The sequence below is a fragment of the Mycteria americana genome, chromosome 1 (assembly GCF_035582795.1).
Source record: "Mycteria americana isolate JAX WOST 10 ecotype Jacksonville Zoo and Gardens chromosome 1, USCA_MyAme_1.0, whole genome shotgun sequence".
NCBI lineage: Eukaryota > Metazoa > Chordata > Aves > Ciconiiformes > Ciconiidae > Mycteria > Mycteria americana.
In genome coordinates, this window is record NC_134365.1 from 199,159,552 (window position 1) to 199,186,781 (window position 27,230).

The following is a 27,230-nucleotide window of genomic DNA, read 5'->3' on the forward strand; positions in this document are numbered from 1 at the left end:
CAGGAAAAGGAGATGGCTCTTCATGCAGTGAGTAGCAGATCTGTGAAACTACTTGCCAGAGGATTTTGGGGGTTTGAAAAGTTTGCACAAAGTCTTAGAAGAGAAATCCAGTGAAGCGTAGAAATGGTCTCCATCGTGGGAAGCTCTTGAGCTGATAATAATTAGTGACTGGGGGAGTATTAGGAGGAAGTATCTGAAGTAAGTCCTGCTCTTACTCATCCCCAACCATCTGCTTATGGTCATTGTTGAGACAGGATATGGGGTAGATGGATCCTTGGTCTTATATCCATGTCTGTCAGTATTTTCTCTTCCTGTTTTCCCTCTAATCAACTCCCCTCTCTCCTTAAAAATGTTTCCCTCCATTCTTTCTCATCCTTTCCTTGTTTTCTGCCTGCACTTCCAGTCCCTCGCTCCAGTCAGCCCACAGTTGCTCTCAGACCCCTACTTGCAGTGAAGCTGAAAACAAACCATCTTGAAAAACACAACCTCAGTGCAGCAATAGCTCTTTCATCTCCTCCGCTGATCAGTGGAAAATGGAAAGGGTGTTAGTTGTGCTTCCAGCTTGTCAGCAAGACAGGGAATATTAAGGACTGCATAAAGAGATTAGTGAAGAATTAGTCTTTTCTAGAGCTGAGAGTATCCAGTCAGGACAGCAAAGAAAAGGAAGGGAATTTCAGCATTATGAGAAGGAAGGTGTTGGGAATACCTGGATCTTGAAAGGGTATAGATGTGAGGTTATGTCTAGAAGTCAAGTGAGCTGTTAGGAGTGACTTGTGCATGGAAAATAACTTATGCCGGAAGGGTCTGAACAGTATCTTGGACTTTACATATAGGGAGCTTATTTGGAAATAGAAGAAACAGAGAGTAGGAATGGACATTGCATGTAGAGGTTTCTGACTGCTCAACCAAATCAGAAAACACCTCTTCCTTTCAGTACAACACAGACTATTAAAATAAAACCTTTTCCCAGCAAGAAGTTCTAGGTGCTTGTGGAAACCTCATGCTTTGAGTGATAAGTCTGTAGTTCCAGCCAACATTCAGCTCCTCTGTGGAGGACATGGTTGGCTCTCTCAGGGAGAGAAAGTGGAGGCTGAGTCACAGTGACTGCATGGGAGATGAGAGTGAATACAGTCTAGAAAAGGAGGGAAAGGAGGCGGACAAGAAGGAAGGAAGGAAGGATTGGCTGAAATGTGATGGTATGCTGTGTCCATGAAGAATGTTAAGCAGTGTGAAGCAGGAAACAGAGGGTCAAGAAGCAAAAGATATTTATCTGATAACCAATTCAAGGTGAGAAAATTTCAGGTCAACTCAGGATGTGCAAAAAACTGAAAAATTACTTTCAAATGCTGTTATGTTCCCTGATGGCCAGGGGTCTTAAGTACTGGCAAAGAAGTTGGAAGCAAAATATGTTTTTTGGTGACCCTCAGCCTCAGGCATTTGCATTTTTTGTTGTGAATAGCTGGTGTTGCATGGTGCTCAGGTGTCCAGATGTAGAAGTGATTTTTTTTTTTTTTTTCCCTGTGGAAAGGTGAGCATGGGCCAATGAAGGGTTGAAAGGTGGGATAGGTAAGACTGCTGTTGATCTTACTGCTTCGTTTGAGATAGTTCAGATCAATCAGCTTTCTGTCATAGCATACTGGGGTAGTTCAGTGCAAGCCATAATGTTTGGAAAGGATGACTGTGAAAGGGAAACACTATCCATTTATCTGGTTGCCTGTAGATAATAGCAGGAAAGGCAGTGCACAGCTGTCAAACACTTTCTTTTTCCGTAGAGCCATGGTGATGTGCAACAAGACCATGAATGCCATATACCTTACTGTTTTCAAAGATGCTCACCAGGAGCATTGAGGCATTCAGGACATTGGGGATCTCCTCCAGAGAATGCGCTTTCCCTCCAAGTATTCCCCTCAATGGGGACACAGAGCATCCTACAAAACAGAAAAGTACTCAGTCGTCACTCTGGCAACTGAGCAGTGCACCAGGGCCCCAACCCAGCCTAATGCATTGAGGCCACTGAGAAATCCTGCAGCCACCCTGCAGCTCAGCAGTGAATAACTTCAGCACAGCTATTGGTGTCCAGTGTACTAGGTTGCAAATCCACTCCCACGCTGGAGACCAACAGTGAGAAGTGGTGATGGAGAGTTGCTGTTCTCTGGGAGTCGTGAGCATGTCTGAAGTGAGATGGGCTGGTGATATTCCATCTGTTCTTGATGGGCAAGCGTTGGTGACGCTGCAGTAGGTAGCAGTAGGGACCAGTGACAGTGAGAGCAGAGAGGCGAGGGGCTGAAGAATGAGACGTGCAGAGGAGGAACCTGCACCACTCTCACCAGGACTTCTTGTTTGACATTCCTTGCTAAGCTCCTAAATAAATATAAATAAACAAACTACACTATATGATGTAAGCTGTATCCAACTCCTACTATTTGTAGAAGATTTCCTCCTAGCCCCACTAACCCACGAACTCTGCGTGTGTGTGTATTGGGGAAGGTGCTTGGGATGAACTCCCAGCTGGCTTCAGCTTTGCCACCGAATGCGGTGGGGCCGGCATTCTGACCTCTAACCGATTATTTTTGTCCTAGAGTGGGAACCACAGCTTGGACCACAGCTCCTTAATGGGCAAGTGCATTATAGTGTTAAGCCAAAGCTCGCACACATTCTCCCCCTCCACCCCTGTTAAGCACATTTCACAACATGTACATGCTCCCTGCTACTATTTTTCCTCTCTGTTTCCTGCCTCAAATTGACTCAGTATTCCCCAGGACACGTGGCTACGCCAGCCTCGCGCTACCAATTGCACAGCACTGGATGCCAAGGTGCAGAGCAGGCGAGGCCCATGTCATTCAGATTTTTTTTATAACTTCCAAGTGGAAAACAGTTCCTATATAGTCTTTACAATTCCAGGAATTTCCAGGGTTCCTGTCTTAAAGTTAGCATCGTCACCACCGCCTCTTGAAAGACGTGAGTCAGCCCAACTTGAATTTGTAATAACTTTGCCCCTATGCTGCTAGGAATTGATTGCTGTCTTAAAAAAAGAATAGATGCTGAGAAAAATATTGTGCCTGCCATTAATCACTCTCAAAAATGGTCACCATCAACGGCAGGATGGCTCTCTCTTGCTCCTAGTACTGGTGCAATTGCCAAATACTACTTAAGTGAACAAGAGCGTGATTGAGGCTGCCAGTGTCTTTGCCAAGAGGAATGCTTGGAGAATTGAATGGGATGTTACAGGAGCAAAAGATTGCAATGGCCTCTGGCATCACACAGGAGGGCTTGGGAGGGAGGGGCTGAGAAGATGAGAAGACAGAAGATGAGTATTTTTCCAACTGATACGGGGATCAAGGCTCTTCCACTGGTATTTGTCACTGTACTACTTGAACTGCAAATTGCAGAACTGTCTCCAGGATGTGGAAGAAGATGTGTCTGGACACAAGCTGGGTCTAGGGCTTTCATTTAGGACTGTCTATCATACAGAGAGTCCAATCTGTCCTGTGAATAAGTAGACAAATCCTTTACCTCAGCTCCTACGCTCAGCTATAAATCACTGGGGTGACAACAAGACCACTTCTGTTCTGAGGCCAGGAGTTTATAGGCAGGACTTTAGCTTGGAGCTGGTTTGTAGTTTGATTTCAGTGAAATACATCAAGATGACATGAAGTACACTCTTACCCTGGAAACTTTTCCCTGTCAATAGTTATAAATATACCACGCTATTGTGCTTGGCATGCTGTATGCTAGTAGAGGTGAGGGCTCTGAAACTCATTAGGAAAGGGAGCGGGCTGTGGAGCAGAGTGAGGACAGTGTGAAGCTAAGGGTGATAACCATGGCCTTGTCCAGAATAGGCCATGGGAGTTTTCTTATCTCACTTTGGCAGGAGGTGCTGCTAGCTTCCTGTGCGAAATCAGGAGCATATGCTGCTTTCCTCTTGTTGTTTGGCTTCCTCCGCTACACAAGACGGTTCCCAGCACTGTGATTATCTTTGCATCTTCAAACATGGCACACTCTGCTTCCTCAAGGGCTTGAAGTATTCTTGAGAAGCAGGCTGGCTCCCCTCCCCCAGGCCACTTCTCTAGGGCCCCCACCGGTGCCAGCTCTGCACACCACAGACCTTTTATAAAGCTGAACTTACTTCTGGTTGCATAAACCTTCCCCCAGCCCTTCCAAAGAAGCGTGAATTCCCGAAGCTAAGGGTGCGAGCAGGTCTGCTGGCGGAGCTCGCCCCGCACTGCAGGCAGCCGGGCAGGCAGCGCGTGCTGCCGGCTTCCCCCAGCACCAGCAGAGCTGCTCTCACCCCTCCTTCCCCCCATGCTGGGCTTCTCTCGAAACCTGCAGGAGCATTAACAGCTTCTGTTTTTACAAAGGAATAGCCTGTTTCTCAGGCTCTCGACACAAAGGATGAAGCGTGCCTGTGTGTGCAGGTGTGTGTGTGCATGCACACAGGCAACGCGCATGCGAGCACGCACGCAGGCACATGGAAAAAACTACTTAGGGGACGAGAAACCTGATTGCTCTGCTTCTCCCAGTGCTCAACTAAGACAGCAGAGTCTGATTACCTTGCTCTGAGATTGCATAATGTTTATGAATATACATTTGTACACACATCCCCTTAGCATTTATTCTAGAGGATCTCTACACGTGCATAGTTGCACCCACAAAGTAGGAACGTGAAAGGATCTGCGGGGAAACAGGTGTAAGAAGCGCTTAGAAATGTGCTGGCAGATATTAGCTTGTTTATCAATCTCTGTGCACACTGTGTGCTTTTTCATTAACCTGGCGGTAACCCTGCTGTAAGCTTTCCTGAAGATGCAAAGCAATGAGGCTCATCCCGCAACAAAACATTTCAGGAATTCATGCGCTCCGGAGATGTCTGGATTAAGATTCAGAAATCCAAAATTCAGTGGGATTTCCCTGCAAACACAGGCAGTTTTTGCTACAAACAGGACACCCTTGCTATTTTACTGGGTGGATAGTTTGAAGTAACTTGTAATTTCTTTACAAAGCATAAAAATATGTATCTGATGTTATCTGAGGACACGCACAACAAAACATCAATTGAATTAATGGGAAGATGATTGTGTATTTTGATCCCAGCCAGAGTAAATTTTTATATTTTCATTGTTTTCTCTTTCTTTCCAAGTATCTGTACTTAACGTGAACATTTGGTTTGATGACTACATCTAAGTTCAGCGGAGCCTTTTCTCTTAATTACTCCCACTTGTCCCTTCCCCAGCTCTACCTGATGCTGCTGGCTTAAGCAGTGGCTTCACGGGGCACCACTGGCAGCAGCAAGAGGAAGGATGACCGGGTACTAACCGGAGTAACCAGCTCAGGAGGCTGGAGGTGGCTCGTGTTCTCTGTCCCTAAGCTGTGTTAGTGTATTTGAGGTGAAAGTGAGAGCATTTGGCAGCTGAGGAGGGAAAGCATCTGGTTCTGCATCCAAAGGCATGAGTCTGAGTCTCGTCCTAGACTTTGCGTGGCAGCCACGCTGCAACTGTTTTGTAAACGTTTGCTGATCCAGCAGACCGTGGAGCCAAAGCGGCACGTACGACAGGACTCGCATCTCCCGCTGTGTACCGTGGGCTGTTGGATAATGTATTCTCAGCTTGATTGTGACTCCTTTTTTATTAAAACCGTGGACAACAGCTATGAAGTGTATTCGATTTTCTACTATAATTGCATTAACGTTGTAATTGACAGTTTGGAGATAGTATGATATGTGAAGTCAGTAGAGTTCACATATGTGCCTCCAGGGCTAATATTTCATCTAGTGTTTTACATGTGTTTTTCTTGTTATTGTGATGTTATTGTAATTATGATGGTGGTTTGTATTATGGTATTAATGACTAATCAGGACCCCATTGTGCTAAGCATTAACAAAGACGTAACACTGTCCTCATCCCTAAGACATTGCAACCTAAATATATTTTATTTAAAAAGACTGTAAGTCTTTTTCAAGGAATTATGAGGAAGAGTATAATAATAACTAAACATGGAGACTCCAGAGCTGCAAGAAAGGAGATTGGAAATGCCTTTCACAGCAGCACAAGCAGTTTCTGAATGTGCATTGTACCTTCTTTCTGTCCTTTACCAAAATATGTGTCTCTGTAAGGTCTTTTATAGTAAGGAGCACAAATTTTCAGCACTGTAACAAAGAAACATAAATTCATTCTGTGAGGAAAGATACTGGTTTCCATCTGTTTAAAAGGATGAAAATTTAAAAAATTATTTTTTAGTATGGATGAAATGAGATTTTGGGGTCTCGGTCTTCCTATACAGAAATTGCCCAAATACCCAGTCATGAGGATATGCCTTTGATACTGCTTGTTTGTGTGCCTACAGTATTGGCATCATGAAATAAGTTCTGATATCTGCTATGGCATGGAAATGTTATCAGCTTAGCAACATGATCATGTCTTCTGTATTCTAGTCTTGTTACAGAACCGGACTTCTCAAAGCATTAAATGTGCAAAGTAAATGGCATCTACCTTTCTGAACAATTTTAACCATTTTTTCCCATCTGAATTCATCAACTCTCTTAATGCAGCTGTCTTTCATCCACCCTGGCCTCAACAATCATGTATTAGAAGCGGGCTTTTAAACCAGAGTCTGGAAGAAATGTTTGCGTAGATAGGGCTTTCCTGCTATGCTATTGCTCCATGTGCTCTCTCCATGCATGAATGACCATGGCCTGCTCCTGTTTTTTGGCTTTTTCAGCTCACTGAGCCTCTCAATGCATGTTAAGAAATTTGGGCAGACGATATATCTGTGCTAATGATTACAGCCCAAGTTAGTTTACGTATCATCATTTCTTTAAGCTGTAATATCTGCTAAGACACTGGCCAGTTTCACGCAAAGCTGCACAACTAAAACAAGCATGTAAAGTTAGTGTACCATTGATATTATAAACAACACAAAGTTTAAGCAAATTGCACAGTTAGCTGAAGGGAAATGAACCTCATTCTTTGGTCAGGATTGCATCACATGCCATTATCCAGTCACTGGGCTTTAAAGGTCATTTCTCCAAACAACTGATATACATGTCAGAACTATTTGATTACAGATACTACAGTTGTTATCTTTCAGATCCATGGAAGATCAAAGGAACATATCGTATTTGAAAGAGCTTGACCCTGCCAAAGGGTTAAGCTCTGCTGTTGAAGCTGGAATTGAACAAGCAACCAGTAAATTTTGGATGAAAAGCAAAACTAGATATCCTCAAAGAAGAATAGGGACAGACAGCATTTAAGAAGCATTCCAATGTGTTTATTTCCATGTGTACCAAATTAGGCTTTGGGAAACAAATTAGTTCTACCATGACCACACCTGAATGTTCTGATTAGAAGCCACTTTGTTGTGTAAGGCAAAAACATTTTTTCTCTGAGATTTCCATTCATTAACATGACTTTGATTTTTTCAGATTAAATGAACATTTAAATCCCTTTGGCAATTAGGTATAGTTTTGTTTAACTTTGTTTTGTGAATTTGCAGGATTATGGTTATTTTTACCGTATGTCTTGTACTCATGGAATCCCAGTATTGATATTTTGCCATTTTGTAAACTGAACTGAAGAAAACACTCAGATGAGAACTTGCATCATTTTTCATGGTAACAAAAAGAACCTGCACATAGTGAAACAGCATCCAATACATTAGGGAATGGATCTTGAAACAAATATAACTTGTCTTGAATTTAATGCTGAAAATAATATGAACTCATGTTTGAAGCCAAGCCTGAACCATGACAGTGGCTGAAAACAGGAGCATTGGAAATGGGATATTGGTCTTGCACAGCCCTATAATTAGGCTCAGCTTGTAAATTCTGACCTCCCAGTCCACAGTGGGTTAAATGTTAACACTGACTCCAGAGAGCTAATATTCAAGGAGGGGCTGTGGAAGTGGATTCAATCATCAGGCTCCAAACCTCAAGATTTTATGAAAAGTAACTACACTTGCCTGGTCATCACAGCACCTGCAGTTTCCCTGACTGATCACTGTTTCCAGAAGAATAGTTTTGTCTTATGTGTTGAATGTTTCAGTCTATCACTAAATCAATAAAACTTCAATTTTTGTTGTCTTCAGGCATGGCTTTTGCTCTTCTACCGAAGGTTCTTTCATCCTGAAAGCTGGCAGCAACATAGGAAACAGGATCCAGAGCATCACTGAGCGAACGGCTGTAATAGAGGGCAAAAATAAGGTATGATTCCTAGGAGCAGATAACCCTTCTGTGTGACAATGTGTGTTGAAAAGGCACTGTAAGATGCTTTCAAGGCAACAGTGAAGAAGCCAGTATTTTTATATTGTTCAGATATGAAGAGCTGCATACATGCAAATAACTTCCATACTTGGTATTTATCTGCTGAGATGTAGAGATGTACTTATTTCTGCATGCAGTCATATTACGGTAAGTGACATGCCAGGAGAGTGTATCAGTGGGATTCACCCACTTTCTTAGAGCTGCTTTCTTAGAGCTGGTCTGTAGTATCTTGGGGCACCTCAGGAGCACAGGGGCAGGGTTCCAGGCCATCTTTGCTTCATTTTGTGACATTGCACAATTTCCTGTTGTTTTTTCCTATGAGAATTAAACAATTTACTCTCATTAGAGACTTTATTCACAGATGTGGTCCTAGATTATTTGGTAACCAGTTTTTTTCTTGCAATAAAAAATTTAAAGGGCCAAATGAATCCAGGTTACAGAAGCAAAGTTTGAGAGAGATCTCAGTCAGAGACAGTAGGGCGGGATTCATCCCAGCTCCATTAACGGTCTAAATGTTGTGTCTCGTCCAAGTCAAGCATCCCATTATGGACAATGGGGAGATGCAGGCACTTCTGAAGGACGAGCAGGCCTGTTGTCTGTTGGTGTCTAATGTGGGAGAAAAAGCCAATGAGATTAACTTGCCAAGGGGCATGGAGGATTCTCCATTGGTTAAAACCAATGGATAATCAAGATGTTTATCTAAAGGATGCCCTAGAGCAACTGCACCTCCCTGGGTTAGCCATGAGACTAATTTGGTGTGCTTGGGTAGCCTGCACTACGGAGGAGCTCAGGCAAAGATGCACAATGCCATGCCACTGTCACAGCATCTGGTTTCACAGACTAGTTTGGTTTGTGGCAGTAATGGCTGAAGAGATTATAAATTTTAAAACCTACCTTATTCTAGGCCTGTCATTTCTAAGGACACTGAAATGCTTTTTGTAATTCTAAGGACACCAGGGACATAGGTCTCCTTTCCTTGATGGCTGCCTTCAGTCTTCTGCATGTAAAAATGGATATAAACTGTAATCACTCTCATGTTAGGGCCCTTTCACAGACGGCAGAATAAATAGGGCTTTGCGTGCAGCCAAGAATCAGGCCAGGGACTGCATTTTGTCCTGCTGTTGTATTATGTAGAAAGCACAGGTGTTTGTGGCACCGTTCCCGCATATGGGAAAGGGCTGGATCCCAGTGAGGCATTTGCTCTATTTAGCTGGCCACCTCTATGTGCTTAAAGATCAAGGCAAAGATGGGAGCAAACAGCTTCCTAGGGGAGACTATCGTAGGAAAGCACATGAAAAACGAGACACAAGGAGGGATTTGAAGGAGGAAAGGGAAATCATTTCAGGCACAGGAACACAGAGTCTATTCCAAAGGGGGAATGATGAACAAAAGATGATGAGAACCAGTTATTTTCCAGAAGGAACCTAGCCATGCTATAGTTGAAGTCTTACCTGCTCACAGGGTGCAGAAGGAGCTGTCTAATGACCAGACCCCATTCTCCTTGTGTGCCATGCATTTTGGAGACAGCGGAAGAGGAGTGGCTGAAATGTCAAAGCAACTTCCAGTCAACAGCAAATAAATTCCTCCCTGGAGGAAGATGCTAATAATGGGTCCTTGCAGCAGAATTGCAGGTTTTGTTTGAAGTCTTTGGCAAGCAGCCCTTTTTTAAAAATGTGCCCAGAAATGAACCAAGGCATGGTCTCTGCATGTGTTACATGGAAAGTTTTGCAGTGAAATTTAGTGGTTCTCCTTGGTATTCCTTGTCTTCATGATGTTTAGTTCATCTAAGAAAGGTCTATCTTGCATTGCTTTATTTCTCCTGGTCCCTATGGGGAAGAGGAGGTTAGTGAAAAAATCTCTTTGCTCCACTTTTTCACAGCTTTTCTAAGTTTTCTTCATTTCTGCTGCTCTTTGATAGCTTTTCAAGCCCAGCTGGATTGCTATTGTAAGTAGAAAATGCTCTCTAAGCCTGGGTTCCTGGCCAAGTTGTGAGTTGCATGATTTGTGCACAGACAGCTGCTCTAGAGCATCCAGGATTTTTTTTTTTTTCTGTGGGAGTCTGTAGCTTTTCACTCTTTGCAGTCCAAGAGACATTCTCGGTCTCCCAGAGCAAACTCAAAGGGACACAGTTCAGACAAAACCCTTCCTCATCTGCTGGGATATTGTAAGACTGTTAATAGCACTGAGCTCCCTGAATGCAGCACGTCATCACAAGTGTCTGGCTCTGAGGGACTGCTACTGTGAGCAGTTCTGCTACTGCAAACAGCTACGAAGAGCTCTCTGAGGCACTTCCACATCAATGGATTCCTGCTATCTAAACAGAGTGTCTACCCCACTTCCACATCCAAGCATAGCATGCATGGTAAAAACAATCTCAAAGCTCAATGGGAACAACAAAGACATAGGAGACAAAGCAGTAGGAAATGGATGAAGAAACTCAAAAAGTTGCACATTTGGGTTAGCATGAAAGGAGAAATGGGGGTGACCACAGGATGAGATTATTATAATCAAGGGAAGAGATGAACAAGGAATGGTCAAAAGGTTTCTTTTAGCAACCAAGGTAGCTGTTTTCACCTTGCTTAAAGACATTGTGCCAGTTCCACCCGTTTCCTGTATGTGCAACATCTGAGTCCCTCCAGTTTGGCTTTTCGCTGTGGTAGGTTGATTGTTTGTTTGTTTGTCTGTGGTTATCAAGGTAGCCACAAGTATGTTTTTAAAGTTAGAAAAACCTCAAACCCTGTGTCTGTACGGTTAAAGTAATGCAGGAAGCCTGTGCTACATTATTCTTCTGGTGACAGAGAAACCGTGACAACAACAGTGCTTTAGTAACATTTCCGTTGAAGCCTCTCTAAAAGGACGTTGAGAAACTCGAGTGCTATAATGGAAGAACTTTGTAATGTAAGTCATAATACTTAATCATAAGACAACCCTGGAAGTGATTTGGTTCCCCCACCCAAAGTTTTCATTCTCATTTTGTTGGACATTTCAATGCCTTCCTACAAAGTTGGGCTATTCTTAGGCTTATCATGTAAACAGGTCACAGACACTCTCCTGTCATTCAGCTGCTAAAAACCATCACTTCTCAGTGTTCCCAGCTAAAGCTAACTGCTATGTATAACTCAGGGCTAATGCTGATTATTATCATTCTTAGCATGATCAGTGTTCATTAAAATGTCAATCTGTGAATGATCTGCAATAATGAGGTACAAAGAGCCGGTGTACTCATTGGTATCAGTGCATACATATTGGGTATATGTTGTCTACTGTGTGTGCAGGCACACACTGGTTTATCAACAGCTTTGAAAGAAGGAGTTGATACTCCTTGTACAGGGGTACAAGAGCCAGGGAGCTGCAGGGAAGGTGAACAAAGATCCTGGGATGGAGAATGCACAGAAGAGCGCTAAGAAGGCGAGTTCAGATGAGAGAGAGCAGAAACCGTTGGCCAAGAAGAAAGGATGATAAATCCAAGGGAAGGAGACAGTAGACAGGATGACAGTTGAGTACAGGGAAAAGTTGGAGGGAGTGGGACAAAACCCCCTTGTTTTTTGAAATAACCTACTAGAGCCACATTCTTGAGAACCTGAAATGGAACAGAAGGTCCCTGACTGCCCCATCCCTCTGCTGCTAGCAAACGTTGAGGTCCCACTGACAATAACAGGTACCATGAAAGCTGGGTCTGTGTCACAGTGTGTGCCTCCAGGAACTGTGTATAAAGAATAGTAATGCATGAAGTTGTGGTTTATCATTCATATGTGTATATATGTGTATATATATATGTGTGTGTGTGTGTATATATGTATGGCCTTGTTTTCCACTGCATAAATACCTTACTGACACAAGTTTTTAGTGGTCCCATCCCTTGTGAGTGACAAAGCTACTTGACTTCAGGGAAAATGGAAAGTAATAACCCTGTAACAGGATTCTGCAAGACCAAACCTAGGCTCGCCCTTGTCCATCTCTGGTTTGGCTGGCAATGGTGGGTCAACCTGGCATGTGCTGGTTGTGGGTAGTATTAAAAACTGTGACCGTCCAACATAAAGGTGGAGTGCTAGATAGTCAGAAGAGTCAATCCTTTTTGGGCATGACTGGTAAGGTGTGACCATGCAAAATAGGATGGGCCCATCTCTCCTGCATCTTCTATGCCAAGCCCTAAACTTCTAGCTCTCTTCCATGTCCTCTCATTACTGATGAGACGAGGGAGCATGTGTTGTGTCTGTTCTGTCCCCTGCCGGGCCAGCACATCTGTGCTGATTGGCCATCTGGAACCCAAAGCAGAAGAGAAAGCTGTTTAGCTCCCTACAACAACACTCATTTTAATTTTTCTCCTCTACCCAACGGCTGGTTTTCATGAAATGCATAAGATCTTATGAGCTTTGAGTTGTCTTTCAATTTTGGTTGAAATTGGGCAATGAGTTAAAAAATTACTGAGGGCGTGGGGGAGGAGAGGATACTGGTAGACAGATGGACAGGCTGGCAGACAGATGGACAGACAGACAGTGTGATCTTCCTAGGAAGCCAGGCTAAAGGTAGCAGTGGGAGCATAGCTTGCCTCTCTTTCAGCACATTGCCACTTCTCTTGGGGCCTTCCTGAGCGCTACTAGAATCACTGTCAACACTTTTAACCAGACAGATTGCTGGGAGGTGCCAGCTGAGCCAAGCCCTTGGTGAGATTAAAACTAGCAGAACTTGGCACCTGCCTCTGCCAAGCTGCAGCTCCCTCCAGCTCCTGAAATCGATCCCCTCCCTCGGTGAGCGTGGGGGGCGTGAATCAAGCGCTGCCTCAGTCTACCTATGGCCCTGGGACGGGGGGCAGGGGGTGCCTGTGGTATAGCCGTCTGTAGCGTCGTCTTGCGACTCAACATCTGTGCGTTGAGTCTCAGGGCCTGTTCGAGCTGGGCAACATATGATGTAGAGAGAAAATGCAGCTCTGCTTGCTAACAGCAGCGACTTGCCTGTCTGCCCCAGGGGGCAGGGGGTGCCCTCCTGCGTGTGTTCATGTCGTGCTATTGGAGATATTTTGGTGTTTCTTCTGTGGTGGTCCTGAAGGTGAAGCATGTTGCCCAGATGTTTTGCACTGATGCTCCTCGCCAGCACGCGAGGCGTGCAGATCATAAGTCTTTGGCATAAGTAGAACAATCCAATGGTGTGCTGCCAATATTTCAACGTGGGTCTTCCTAAATAATATTCCTTTAGCCAACGATAAATCCAAGGGGGTGAGGAGAGCATATTTTCATTTCTTTCCCATTTTTTTTAACAAATACATTTTCTTAAAAGCATAACTAGGAGGGAATCAACAGTACTTGGCAAACCTGCACTAACCTGCTCAATGCTGAAAGTACAGTATTTTGTTTTTTAAATGTATGGGCTCTTTAGAGAAGTTAGCACAGCAATCTCTGGATGGAGCATGTTTATGCCTGTGTCTGCAGAGGCCACCTGGGAGTCCGGAAAGAGTCAAGTTACCAAGCATTTTCTGAAACCTCCTCTTGCTTCTCTGCCATCAGCTGGAGCAGTGGGAATCCTCTATCTATCTATCTATCTATCTATCTATCTATCTATCTAAGCTACTTTGAGACAAGAGAAATTCAAGCAGACCCTCCGGGGAAGACTGTCCCACCCTGACTCCAAGCACAATGATCATGCCAGTTGCTTTGCACTCTCTTTTCCCCCCAGTCTTTTCCTCATCAGTTTCCACCACGAACAAATCTGTAAATTCCTCTTCTATCTCTCAGGATTTCTGCTTTATGCCTCTTTTTTTTGCCAGCAGAAGCAGCAGCAGTATGGGATTTACTTCCCTAGCCCCTGGCTTTGAGATGAGCCTGTAGCATAGTGCTTCAGCTGAGATGATGGGTGCAGAAAAGAGGAATAAAGGATCAAAGCTTTGGTGGTAAAGGGGGTTTGTGGACAGATGATGCTCAAGATGCCAAGCATGTCAGGAAGGATGTCTGATCATGGCAAATGGATTCAGACTTTCTGTATATAACGTGGTTGCAAATCCAGGGCCTGAAACTCTCTGTTGTGAAGCCAGGCAATACAAGGCTGAGAGAACTTTTTCTCTTGCTCCTTTTGCAGCAATAGCTGTATAGAGGAACCATGTAGCACAGACTGATCTCAAACAGCCATAATTGCTCAATAAACAACAACACGCCAGGCTTAGTTTTGTACACACTGCTTCTCTGGTTGGTTTTGGTCGGCATCCACAATGCAGAACACAGACTGCACCACTGGAGGGCTCACCAACTGTTTAAAGATATGTTATCTTATGCTTATGACTAATTTATAAGTTAAAAGATTTATGCAGAGACATGTTGTCTCTAAAACATTCTGTTCTGTTGCAAAATCCATCTTGCTTTTTCCTAGACACTATGGCTTTCTCTGCCTCACCCTCCAGAAGACGTTGGTTGCGTGGAAGTTGCCTGTTAGGAGTGATTCTTGGCCCATGCTAGAGGAGTATTTGGGACAGTGCAAGTTGGTCAAAACCAAAACAATGCTGAGGAAAAGCATTCAGTTTAAATTACTGAATTTCAGTGCTGAGGAATGTTCTCTAGGGTCATTTAATATGCCAGAAAAGGCATAATCTATAACCACTCCAGTCAGCAACTGCAGTCATACTGCTTAAGTCTAACTGTATGTGCAGTCCTCAGTGTAGTAGAAGTAATAATCACATCATAGTGGGCTGGAGCAGTAAAACTCAGATAGGGTGCACAATTTTTCATTCAGAACTAATATTTGGTAATGTCAGGACAAAATACAGCTTGATAGTACAAAAAGATTTCCAAACTATTGGAGTAATTGTGGGGGGGAATAACTGACATGTATTTTTCAGGCTCAGAAATGCTCTGGTTCTGAGTATAGTAGGATAAAGACAGGCGTCCTGGAGTCAGAAAGTAAGAGCTTCATTCTCCTTCACTGTGCATTTTGGGTCACTGTTCCTACCTGGGCAAGGTTGCTATGAGGTATTACCAACTGATGCAAAAAAGGCTGATTTTTGTGGCAGAAGCAGTTTTTCACCACCCACGTTAGCCCTCTGGCAGATGTTATGGGACTTCCTTCTATTCTGAGTTAATGTTGATAAAATGGCCACAGGAATCCTGCTGCTGGGTCCTGTGTCCACACTTCACGAAATTATGTTTAAAAACTGGAAGAAATTCAAAGAGAATGACAAAATATAGGCAGGGCTGGACCCATGCTTTATAATTAGGAATTTGTAGAGGCCAGCCTACTGAATTTAGTAAAACAGGATGATTTTTTTTAAGGGCCGTAATTGTCTATCTGGTATTACTGAGCCTCTTTCATCTCACAGAAGAGCCAAAAAGGTAAGTTAGAAAAATTCTAGCTAGAAATGAGATGTACTTTGTTAGCAGACAGGTAGCTGACCATTGAGACAGCTTAACAGGGTAGCGGTGCTGTTAGCATCACTTGTAGTCTTGAATTTGCCATAGGGCAGTTTTCTAAAACAAATAAGCCAAAATCAAACAATTTGACTCCACTGTGTTTGTTTGAGCAGTGGGAAAAGTAATAGACTCTTTCTACTAAATAATGTTTTGGGAAAACAGACGATCTGTATTATTTAGGGGTTCAACAAGGAGTTTGGGGATAGCTGTGAAGTCTCTGAGTAGGAGACACAGAAGCAGTGCAAATGCTAAACCAGTGTTTATGTAGAAATGTAGATAACTGGTCCTTATTTATTACTGACTCACCCTCTTGTGCTTGTCTCTGGACTCCAGCAATCAGGCAGACTTAAAATAATGTATTAATGGCACAAAAATGATTTTGAAGGTTTTTAGGAAAGCCAAATAATTCCCAACAACAGGATTCCGTGGTCATACAATTTCCTCTTGTCACTGTCCCAGCTCTGCTTGTAACTCCAGCCAATGCATGTTTTACAGAAGAATTAAAAGGGAGACACAAAGACAGAAAATTAAGCTACTAAGTTGTATCTGAGAGCACGTCCCACTGCTGAGCTCCATGTGCGTGCCCCATGTCTCAGCTCCATATCATAATGACACCTCAGTTGTTTCTGCACAACTTTCTTCTTTCACTTAGTGCCCAAGCCATTAGACCATGGCTTTCCATCACCGTGAAGGTATAAGTGTTATTGTTACAATGGTTTTTATTTTTCTAAAGGCACATCAGGTGTTGTTGGTCCCTAGCCTTCCAAGGCCTCATCTTGCAAGTCATATCACTTTGTGAAAATATTTAGTGTGCTGAACCTCTTAATACAGTCATAGAATACAACGTAAAGAAACCAAACATATTATTATTTAATAATAGAAATATGAAGTCCAAGAAAAGGAAATATTCCAAAAGAGGACGAGTAAACATCTCTTTTGCCCCTGTCCTTTCTCACCTGACACTTACTTGAGAAAATGAAAGAGAAATCAAATGCACTTAGTGCCAAAAGGAGCTATTTTTTTCCCAGCATTATCCAAGGGTCCGAGGCATTCCTCACCTATTCCCTTTGCAGTCTGGGTGCCCTGCAGGCTGCTCGTCTCCTCGGGTGAACCACGTTGTGTCACGCTTCATGTTCTGTATCTTATCATTACACCAGCAGCAAGAGATAAATCAACCTGAAAGACACATTCAAAGATTTTTTGTTATGATGGCTCTGATAATGTAATATTTCTGTTATTCTTCCACCCTTTCCAAAACTGTATATGGTGACATCTCCTTTAAATAGCCCCAGTGGTGCCCATCACTGAATGAATGGAGAGACTGAATCATGAGACCATCAACAGTGCCTTAGGAGAAAGAGAAGGGAATCTTTAACCAAGTTCCTGATCGAATGAGAGCTAAACCTCTTCTTTCTTTCGCAGACCGCTAGCACTCTTGTTGTAGCTGAAGCCAAATCTTCTGGAATCTACAGCTGTGTGGCATCCAATAAAGTGGGAAAAGCCAAAAGAAACGTCAGCTTTATTGTAACAGGTAAGATCTAGTCCCCACTAGAGCCAAATGTGTCTCCTTGTCCCGGGATTATAACTGTTAGGCTGTTGTAGCTTCTTCATAGACCACAGTTTGAGAATTATTTTAACGTGTGCACCTGTAAACTCATACCATGCTTTTGGGTGATCCTGGAAGGGTTTTTCACAGCAGCTGGATTTCTAAGAAGGACACCAAATTTGGTGAATGACTCATCCCTCCATCAAGTATCCCACCATGACACAAATTGCTTACAAATACAGCAACCTGTAATTCCCCCTTTTAAATCACCTAGCTTCTGCAGTCATTCCATACGTGAAATTTTACTGTATTTTCATACACCAGTAAGCCAGTTTTGTGTGTGACACGGACGGTGTCTACAGCCTCATCCTGCTGCCAACCAGAAGATCTCATAACATAGTGCCCAGAGCAGTGCCAGCATCTGCGGGCAGCATGGTGCCAGAGGAGGGGTGCCTGGGGTACCCGGGCAGCTTCTCACAGCTCTCAGGGACTATCGCCACTTGTAGGTAGAACAGTGGCAGGGTATAAACTAAAGAGTTCTCTTCCCTCTTCTGAGAAAGACAACCTTGGATGTCGTTTGGGCCATGGCACTGAGAAGACTCATTGTGTTAGCTGCACGTATGAGTATGTTTCCATTTATTTTTCCATTTCTAGGTGTATGCAAGTGTTTGCAGGTTCAGAAACAAACTATTACATATTTGATTTCAGGAATTACTAAAAAAAACCACAATGAGTTTTTGAGAATAACTCCTGCATGAATTAGCAGCATAATGTATGCAGATGCTATAACAAAGGATTTGTTTTCTGGTGAAAGATGTTATTTTGGTCTTGTTAACAAAGTGGTAGTTCATAGAGCACTTAGGCTGATGACAACTTTCAGTGTAGGTCATTAAAGATATGCAATTCATTCCAAAATATGAGAAAAGACAAAAAGGTTAAAATATTCTGATACTTTAATCCCCAAATCATAATCTTGAAGCTGAAAGGGAAAAAGAATTTTAATGTATCCCATTTAATTTTTGTTGTATCTGTTTTTGTTGTCAGTCTCTCACTTATCATTCTGATGAGTGATTTTAGTGAAACTCATTCTGTTACTATACTGAGAGATATCAAAAGAGAGTAGACACACGCTCACTAGATTTGGTTAAAAAAAAAGAAAGAAAACTTCTTTGAAAAATGTCCCCCATGCTGATTTTGTGAACCAAAATTTATATTTTTTAAATATTCTGACTAGCTGCAGTAATACACTTCCACATTTAGAAAGTGCCAATTATCTATAAATATAGAAAACTGGTAACAAGCATGAGAAGTAGTTATTGAAATATAAACAGATAAGCGACACATAGGCAGGTTGTTTGTTAAAATACAGAAACAAGAAGAACATCTCCATGTTCTATTAATGGATGTGACAAGAACATTTACCACCTTGAAGATGACTGCTGTCCCCGCTCTCAAATGACAGTTTTGCTTTCAGCCCTATCCCTACATTGTGTCTGTTTGGACAGAAAGCTAAACAATGATGTATAGTTCTCCATAAATTAACGTGCCAATGGAGCAGCATTCTCATCTTTATGTGGAGACTTCACATGTAACTTTGAGCAGTCACTGGAAGTCACTCACTGAGGCTGTTGCTCTTTTAATGTGCAAGATGCTGAATTTGGCCTTCTCTAGCTCTTACTCCTCAGTCTTCAAAATGTCACATGGAAGATCCTGAAACCAAATGAAGCTGAAGTTTGATGGGCCCCATTTGCTGTACCCAAATCTCCCTTTCAAAGTTTTGATGGCGGTTTCAGGTATTTTAGTGCCGTGACATGAAGGAGTTAGTTTCCCTACTTAGATCTCGCATTCTTAGGTCTTGACCAGGGACAGAAGGAAATCCTTCTCCTTGATACCAAAGCTTGTATGAGAACACGCAGAATATTATGACTTTCCTTTGAAGACTGTTGTATTGGCTGGTGTTCAGAAGGAGGAGTGGCTGCTTTATTATGGCTTGGAAATTCTTAGTATCTTGACTGGTGGCAACCTTTCTATATAGGGTGGTGAAGTTGAAATGCATTAGTCCTTTGAGTTCCTGGAGCTGAGCACTTCAACTGTGTGACATGGAAAGTTCAGATCATCCACTGACGCTCAGTGGCACTGACTGAAGGCAGTTTGTTTAAACAACACTGCTGTTTTGTGCTTACAAAAATCAAGTTAGGCTCATTCTTCTGGTTTGTGCACATAGCGCATCAGTTGGGCTCGTGCGGTGTAATCATAATTCTCCTCCATCGGGCTGAGACCAAACTGCTGCGGATGGGTAACAGCCTGTGTTTCATGTCAATGAAACAAGTGCGTCCAGCATTTGCTGAAAAACACATTGAAGGAATAAAAAAATGACAGCCCTAAATGTTGATGGATGTGAACAGGACACTGCAGAGTACTTCCTTCTGATGAGTCCAAACCAAATACCTCAGGTCTTGTGTGACAGCTCGGGGCTAGTTTATCTTATATTGTTGGGTCTGCTGGTGCCATATGAAGCTAGCCTGAACCACACAAAAGTAAGCGTAAGAGAAGCGTCTAAGCAGAAGAAGGTGATCCCTTGTAGGAAGAGGAGCTGCTGCCCTCTGTAAAAGGGACAAGCCGGAAAGGATTCCAAAGAGCATATGGAGACAAAGCCTGTCCTGAACAGGAAGAATCCCTTTCCTTGGAGGCAATCTCCTTCAGGCCTTGTCCTGGGGATTAGAAAACACACGTGGTTCAGTGAAGCAGCTGTGGTGGTGTGAGGAGGCTCTTTTCTATAGGCAGAAACTGTTGGGAAGGTGGTGGGAAGGCAGAGCTTGTCCCAGCAACCCTAGTTTGGCAGCAGCATGTTCCACCCCTTCAGGGAAAAGTAGATCTGAGGAAATAAGTGCAAGAAGGTGTAGCAGAGAGGATCCAGTAAGGACAAGCCCTTTCTTAAGTTATTGTAAATCTCATTTTTTCTGGGCTTGAAATGCAACTTGCGTATGTGTTTCTGGGAGGTTTGAGAGTGGTATAATTTTATAGCCTGTGCCTGAGAGTGTAGGACATGAAAGTCCACGGGCTGTGCCACAGCTTTCCTTTCCTATGGCCTCTGTCAAATGGACATTTTTGGGGTGTTGTCACACTGACTTATTTCTAAAAGCAAATCTTTGTTCAGGGCACAAAAGTAACTGTGAGCCTTATATAAAGTGATGTGGAAAGGTGATTTCTGAAAGCTCTCCTTCTCACTGATACGGAAACAGTCTCTGTAACAACACCTTTATGTCAAATGTAACTGTGGTAGCCCCCTTCCCTCCAGCCTGCCCCTTTCCCTATATTTTGGGCTGTTTTGCTGGCACACAGCAGGCCCATGGGTGTGTTTGCAATTACAGAGGGTGAAACAGGAACAGCTCTGCCTTATCTCCCTGGTTTCCCAATGTCACTAAGCGCATTTTATTTTGAGATTCCTGATGGTGCTTGGCAAAGATAAACAAAATCTTCCATCAGGAAACCTGGGAGCTATTTCCACAGGAAGCTTCAAATCACTAAAGTAAATAAAACCCTTTTACATTATTCCCAGCCATGTTATTTAGCTAGCCTGAGTCTGTAACAATTGGTGAGAGGTGTCATACATTAGTGGACTCGTAGCCTTTAAACAAATGATTCGCTTGGAATCCTGTGCATTTTGCTTTTGTCCCTAGATTTATTCAGAAAATAGTCTTTCTTTACAGAAGACACATCTAGGAAGAGCTCCAGACCTGACAACATGGAAGTAGTTGCAACTATATTATTCTCCTGGCACGCTATCCTTTTATGTTAAAAATAGTTCATTAGCTTCAGTCCCAGGGGATCTTTAGTTTCATCTTAAGAGTTTTGCTTGGCTCTTCCTAGCTTTTGCTGAGTACTGGCATCTGCAAAAGCCAAAAATTAGCAGTATTTCAGACCCATACCTTGGCTTTCCCAACACATAGCAGAACAATTTGAGATTACAGTGAGTAGGACGTAGCAATCTCTTTGATTAAAATACTTAGCCACGATCAAAACTTTGGCCTCCTGATTGGTTTTAAGTGTGTCTGAATTCAATGCTTTTTACCGAAATCAAGCATAGGATTCACTTTATCTAACTTAAGCCTTAAAGTTGGGTATCTGAGCCTAAGCTGGTCATGTAGGAGCATTTCATAATTAAGTGTGAGGGATCAGGATCTCTGGAATTTGACTCATCTTAAGGCAATGGATTGCATTGCCCTCTGGAGGTGCCTGTGTCACTCCATGGGCTGTAAACTTTTTTCCATACACAAAACAACTATATTCAAGTAGATGTCTACGTTTTGATGGTTTAGGCTAAATATTTTGCACCCCCTGTATGGAAAGGTTTCATCTTAGTAGCACTCCCAGTCGATATGTTCTTAACTGAGACCAGAATCTGGCACCACGCACCCTTACATGTCAAAAAGGATGCTGATGATAGTCACTCATAGATGAGTTCACTAAATTTAAAGTCTTTCTTATAGTTTTGTTTGCTGGAGAGAAGAAAAAAGGGGATCCCAATGAAATGTAAGAGGAACAAGTCAACACACAGGCTTCAAAATCCACTCTAATATGTTAGTGTCACTGCCTCCATTAGGTTGATCTTTGGACTACACACCTGAACTACAGCTGGTGACAGGCACACAGTTTGCTCTCACTGCAAGGGCACAATGAGTTCAACCAGCAGAAATCAGGCCTCTCCCTGGAAGGCATCTACATTCAGAGGAAATTTCAATCCAGGACTTGCAGGAGCTCATTTACCCTGTGTTTAACACTCAGGGCTAAGTGTGGAAAAGAGGATATTAAAGGGAGCAGCTGGTGCCAGACTTTCAACAGGCAGAACTCTGTTTGAAAGGCAGAGGTGAGCAGGTCACGTTCATGGTCCTCCTGGGGAGGCAAAGCAGCTCAGTTTGCGTTGTGGGGATTTAGGGAGAAGCTTTCTGATGGATCGGTCAATCAGTGAAAGAGGTTACTGAAAGAAGATGTGGGATGTTATTCACTGGAGATCTACTCTTTATGTGTCCCTGCTGCTGTGACATGAAACCTGAAGCAACACTGGTAAGCATGGAACTGAATGAAAGTCGGCGTTGAGCTTTTCATGCTCTAAGAGACAAGAAAAGAAGGCATCATTCTCCCTTATGAAAGACGAAACCATTCTTATGATTTTGAGTCAAGTTCACAGCCAAGTGCCGTAGCAATCAGCAGTGAAAGAACAATTGAAAATGGCCAAAGTCAATGTCACTTGACCGAGAAGAAGGAAATGACTTTATCAGAATACTGGCTACAAATAAACGAAGAGAGGTTGCATTCTAGGAGTAAAACTTGGAAGTGCTTTCTCTCAGGAACTTGCTTCTACTTTCACTGAGGTCAGTGGCGTGACTCTCCTTCACCGGAGGGATGAGCCCCAGGTGGAGGTGGCCGGAGGCAGTCGGCACTGCCGCAGGTCTGCGCCGCTCCCCAGGTGGAGGAAGCTGCAGTAACGTTACAATGGACTGCAAACATGACTTTTTCAAGTATGACTTTTTCCATTGTCAGCTAAATTATTCCTGCCTGAACGATCTGCTTTGAAAAATCCTTGTGAAAACTTAAGTCGTATTTACACTTAGTAGATGGTTGGTGCAATGGTCCTTGATTTCTCTCAGGTGAAAATATTACTCATCTATGTTTAATGCCAAGCAGTCGGAATAGAGTGATCTTCATCCTAGTGCTGCCCGCACACAGCTGGCCACCCAGGCCAGCGGGTACTGTTTCTACTTTGCTCTTGGGTGGCTGACATGCTTTAAATGCATGGAGGGTAAATACCTCTGTTCCAAGGGAAATCTCAGGCGTGTAATCACAGATTCAGTAATTTCTCAGGATTTGAAGCATTTTTAAGAAGTAGACATAATTTGTCTGAATACTCGTGAATAGCAAGAAAACAATACAACCGAGCATGATGAGCTGCAGTATTTTTCTGCTGTCCTCTTGAGATTCATTTTCTCTCACACAGTTCACAAGCTGGAGCTGAGATCAGAATTTTCCTCCTTTTTCATAGTCTCACTGTGCTGTCTTTAAATAATTCTGCTTTTGGTACCTTGCCCCAGCCTGTCTTAACTTGGCATAACATTTATCCAAACTCATTACTTCCAAGAGCGACTTCAGTTTACACCAACTGATGTCTGAGCCCAAGTGTCTCCTAGCTCCAAGACAAATTGTAAGAATAGCTGGAGCCTAGCATATGAAAGGAAAGATTAGAGGCTTCAGCAGGAAGACAACGACATTGATTAGTTCAAAGGCTTCCTGATAAAGGGGAAAATATATGCCGTGTTAATTTTGGCTCATTCATTTCATATAAACTAAAAAGTGTTCTTGATTTTTGACAGATGTACCCAGTGGATTCCATATTAGTTTGGAAAAAATGCCCGTTGAAGGAGAGAATTTGATATTGTCCTGTTCGGCCAACAAATTCCTGTACAAAGACATTGCCTGGATTTTACCGAGGACAGTCAACAATCAAACGAAAGCAAAAAGGTCTCTCAACAAGGAGTACTCCATCACCCTCACTCTGACCATCAAGAACGTTTCCCTGGCACACTCGGGCACCTATGCCTGCCGAGCAAGGAACACATACACGGGGAAAGAAGTGCTTCAAAAGAAAGACGTTACAATCAGAGGTGAGCACTGCAACAAAAAGGCTGTTTACTCTCGGATCCTCAAATATAAAAGCACAAGGAATGATTGTACAACACAAAGCAATGTAAAACATTAAAGGACTCATTAAACAGTAACAGGTGTCTCATATCATCTTGATTTTTTATTACTGTTGCTACCTTTCAGGCCCTGAGGTGGTGCACATTCCCCCATGGGTTGGACGTAGGAGGAATAGCAAACAAAATCGTAATGCGTGAGCTTCCAGTTGAGTTCAGACGGGTGTTTTCTGCTTTGACAAGGCACATGGAAGCTGGGGTTTGGAAGATCCCCTGTGCTACATTTTGCATGTTGTTATTTTTTCTCTTGCTGTCTCCTACTGAGCGATAAGGAAAACTTTGGATCAATCTTTTCTTCCACTTTGATATCGGCCTCGTCAAAAGTGTCAAAGCTGAATAAACTGATTAACTTTAAAAACTGCTGTTTTCAGTCAACAATGGACATTTAATAAGTTAACTTTAATGTGCAGAATGAGCACAATTCAGTTTGAGATTGACTGGACTATATATTTTTTATTTTAATCTGATCTTGATGGACTTATAAATATTACCTGCTGAGCAAGTTCTAATGCTTATTTATTTGAAATTATTTTCTACACTAAAGTACATTAATCTTAAAAAGTATCTTCTAAAGGAAGTATGCAGGGAAGAAATAAAAATGTTGATATAATGCACAGACCTATCATATCATTTATAATAATGATGATTTTAAAACTGACAGACGTGAACCATGTTTCTCCAAATAAATCCAGGTAGACTTCCAGTTGCTGTGTTGGTCACTTTTTAAAGTCAGTTCTGCACTAATGTAAAGAGCTACTGATAAAAGTGTGAGTATTGCTCCTGGCCTGAAGATACAGGAATTTGTAATGTTGTAATTATTTTATTAAATGAGAAATATTACACTAACATGACTGACAAGGTTGCAGCCAGCACAGTGAGTTGTTTAATATGTGTTTAAAAATACAAATTCAAAACTGAAGCCATTAAAAATATTCATTGCTTTTGGGATGTAAATGACAATTGGATTTATTATGGGGATTAAGAACCAGCCAAACTGCTGAAGGAGAATTAAGGGCAACCTAAAACTTCCTTGTGAGCGTTTCCCCTTTTTTTTTTCCTTCATCGTGATTTTGCTATGAGATGTTTCTGTGTATTATAAATTCTGTATAAGGAAGAAGTTACTATTTTTAATAGATCTGATAACTTTATTTTTTTACAATACATAGCTTTTATTATTTTTGGTTACATTTATGATTGATCATTTATATAGCATTTACATAAGCCATAACAAAACAGACCGTAGTGACCAAAATAGCTACAGCAGAGGAACAAAGTGGCTGTGCTTTTAAAATAGAGGGTGACAACATGACAGTTTCTTGCGCTTGGGAACTCACCAGACTATTTCCTCCTTTAGGTATCGAGGCTGTGTCCCACGGCTAAACTTGTCTTTCACGTGGGAATTGCTTTTGTCAAGTGTGAAAGGGTAAACAATAGCATTTCCCCATAATGCCAGTTTCATGGAGCCTAAAATGCTTAGAAAACAATTGATAACCTGGAAGTTGTCACAGTAAAGAAAAGAATAATCATTTATATCTTGAAATGTCACCTATAGCCTGCTTGTATACAGTAGCTCTTTTGTTCATTATTAGTGTGATGGCTTCCAGAAACAATGTGTTCTTGCAAAGGGACCTGGGTCTCTTTTTTTCTAAAATATGCATAAAAAGCAAGCGAAATCATTGGTGACTGCTTAAAAACGGGGCAAGTGTGCTCTTTAGCATTTGCAAGTCTTCAAAAGAATTACAATACAGAATCCCCTTTTTTAGGAGGCTGTTTTGTGAGAAGACATTTGATGGCAAGGTGGGCGGTGATGACAGGACGTTATGAATTTTCCATGGCCTTGGGAGCTGGAGCGTGATGACTTGTAGCAGCCAGTTGCCAGGCAATATGAGTCTGGGTCAAAAAAAAGAGATGTGGCAATTAGACTGTTCCTCTGTGAAATTGTTGTGGATCGCGATGATGTGTATCACTGCTGGGTGGACGTCCTGCCAGCCTGGCCTCGACGAGCGCTCGGAGGGCCACGCTGTGCAAGGATGTCGTAACATCCCGATGCGGCTGCCCGTGTTGGGAGGCACAGAGAAACCTCACTGGAAACGTTTGAGGAAAGCTGTTCTTGGTGGCCGGATAAAAACTACTGATGTCACTTTTGATGTCCTCAGATGACTGGAGAATCTCATCGGTTTGGGGAGTTTCTCTGCCTTCTGTTGTGTAATATATTATTTAGGGAGAAAGGTGTGAATTATATTTCTTGGGTTTTTTAAGTGTTAAAATTAAAGCTTGTATTTATATTTTTGTACCGATTAATAAAAATAAGTGAACAGACAACATAATCATAACAAAGGGCAAAAATGGACGGAATGCAAAAGTATACCCCCAGATGAACAAACTGTAATGTTTTCCCCCCATTTGCCATTGTTTGCTTTTGGAAATGCAAATTTTCCCTCCTTACTGCCCCGGGTCAGCTGTGTGCTCTGACGCCAGCACCCCCTTCCCCGCTCTGTCACCCCCCTGTCTCCCCTGGGCCAAACTCTGCCTGCAATGAAGTGCCTCAGGGCACGGAGAGCAGAGTTTGGCCCGGCAGGGCAGCGTTTGCGGGCGGGCACGAGGGCTGGGGACGAGCCCGGGGGGCTGCCCCGGGCGCTGAGCCCTGCGCTGTGCGTGCTGGCGGCCAGGGCAGCCCCTTGGCTTCGGGGTGAGCGGAGCGGGGTGTTGGAAACTCCCCCCTTGGCTTCACTGTAAAAATGAACGGGAGAAAACAGGTGGTTTGCAAAAGAGAATAATCCTTAGGTTGACCAAGTCCTTGAAAAACCAGCTGATTGCAGCAGAGAAATTATTGAAAGTATGTGAATGGTGACTGGATCTAAGTTTTAAGCAAAAAAGTTTTTCTTAATATGAAAACCCATCTTTAGTGTATGGCTATAAACAAATTAAAATTAATCACAAATAACTCACAGAACGTGTGATTTGCCTTTGTTGTGTCATCTTGTCCGCCTTCATTTTGGATGTCTGGGCTGGGGTGTCCATCAGGGACCGCTGATAAATGTGGAATGGGGAGCTCTTCTCAGCGTGCGTGCATGGACATGTGTCAGACAGTGCCTGTTCATAGACAGACCGTGTAGTGAACAATGAGAACTGTGCAAAAATCAAGGCGAGGTATCAATGAGAAGAGGGCAGTCTTCTTGGCTGCAAGGCAAATATTGTTGACCGTGTCATTGTGTAGGTATTTGATTAAGAATTTACTTTACAGCCTCTCTCATGAGCATTACTGTTTGGGAAGAGAGAACAAGTTGTCT

General features: G+C 42.8%; 1 protein-coding gene across 1 annotated transcript in view; it reads left to right on the forward strand.

Annotated features, from left to right (window-relative positions):
* The window catches only part of FLT1 (fms related receptor tyrosine kinase 1), a 113,237-nt gene that overhangs the window by 45,490 nt on the left and 40,517 nt on the right, over positions 1–27,230 (forward strand). The window contains exons 12-14 of the mRNA XM_075498865.1: positions 8,077–8,191; positions 17,065–17,173; positions 23,557–23,847. Coding sequence (XP_075354980.1) covers positions 8,077–8,191; positions 17,065–17,173; positions 23,557–23,847 — 515 coding nt within the window. The remainder of the gene's footprint in view (positions 1–8,076; positions 8,192–17,064; positions 17,174–23,556; positions 23,848–27,230) is intronic.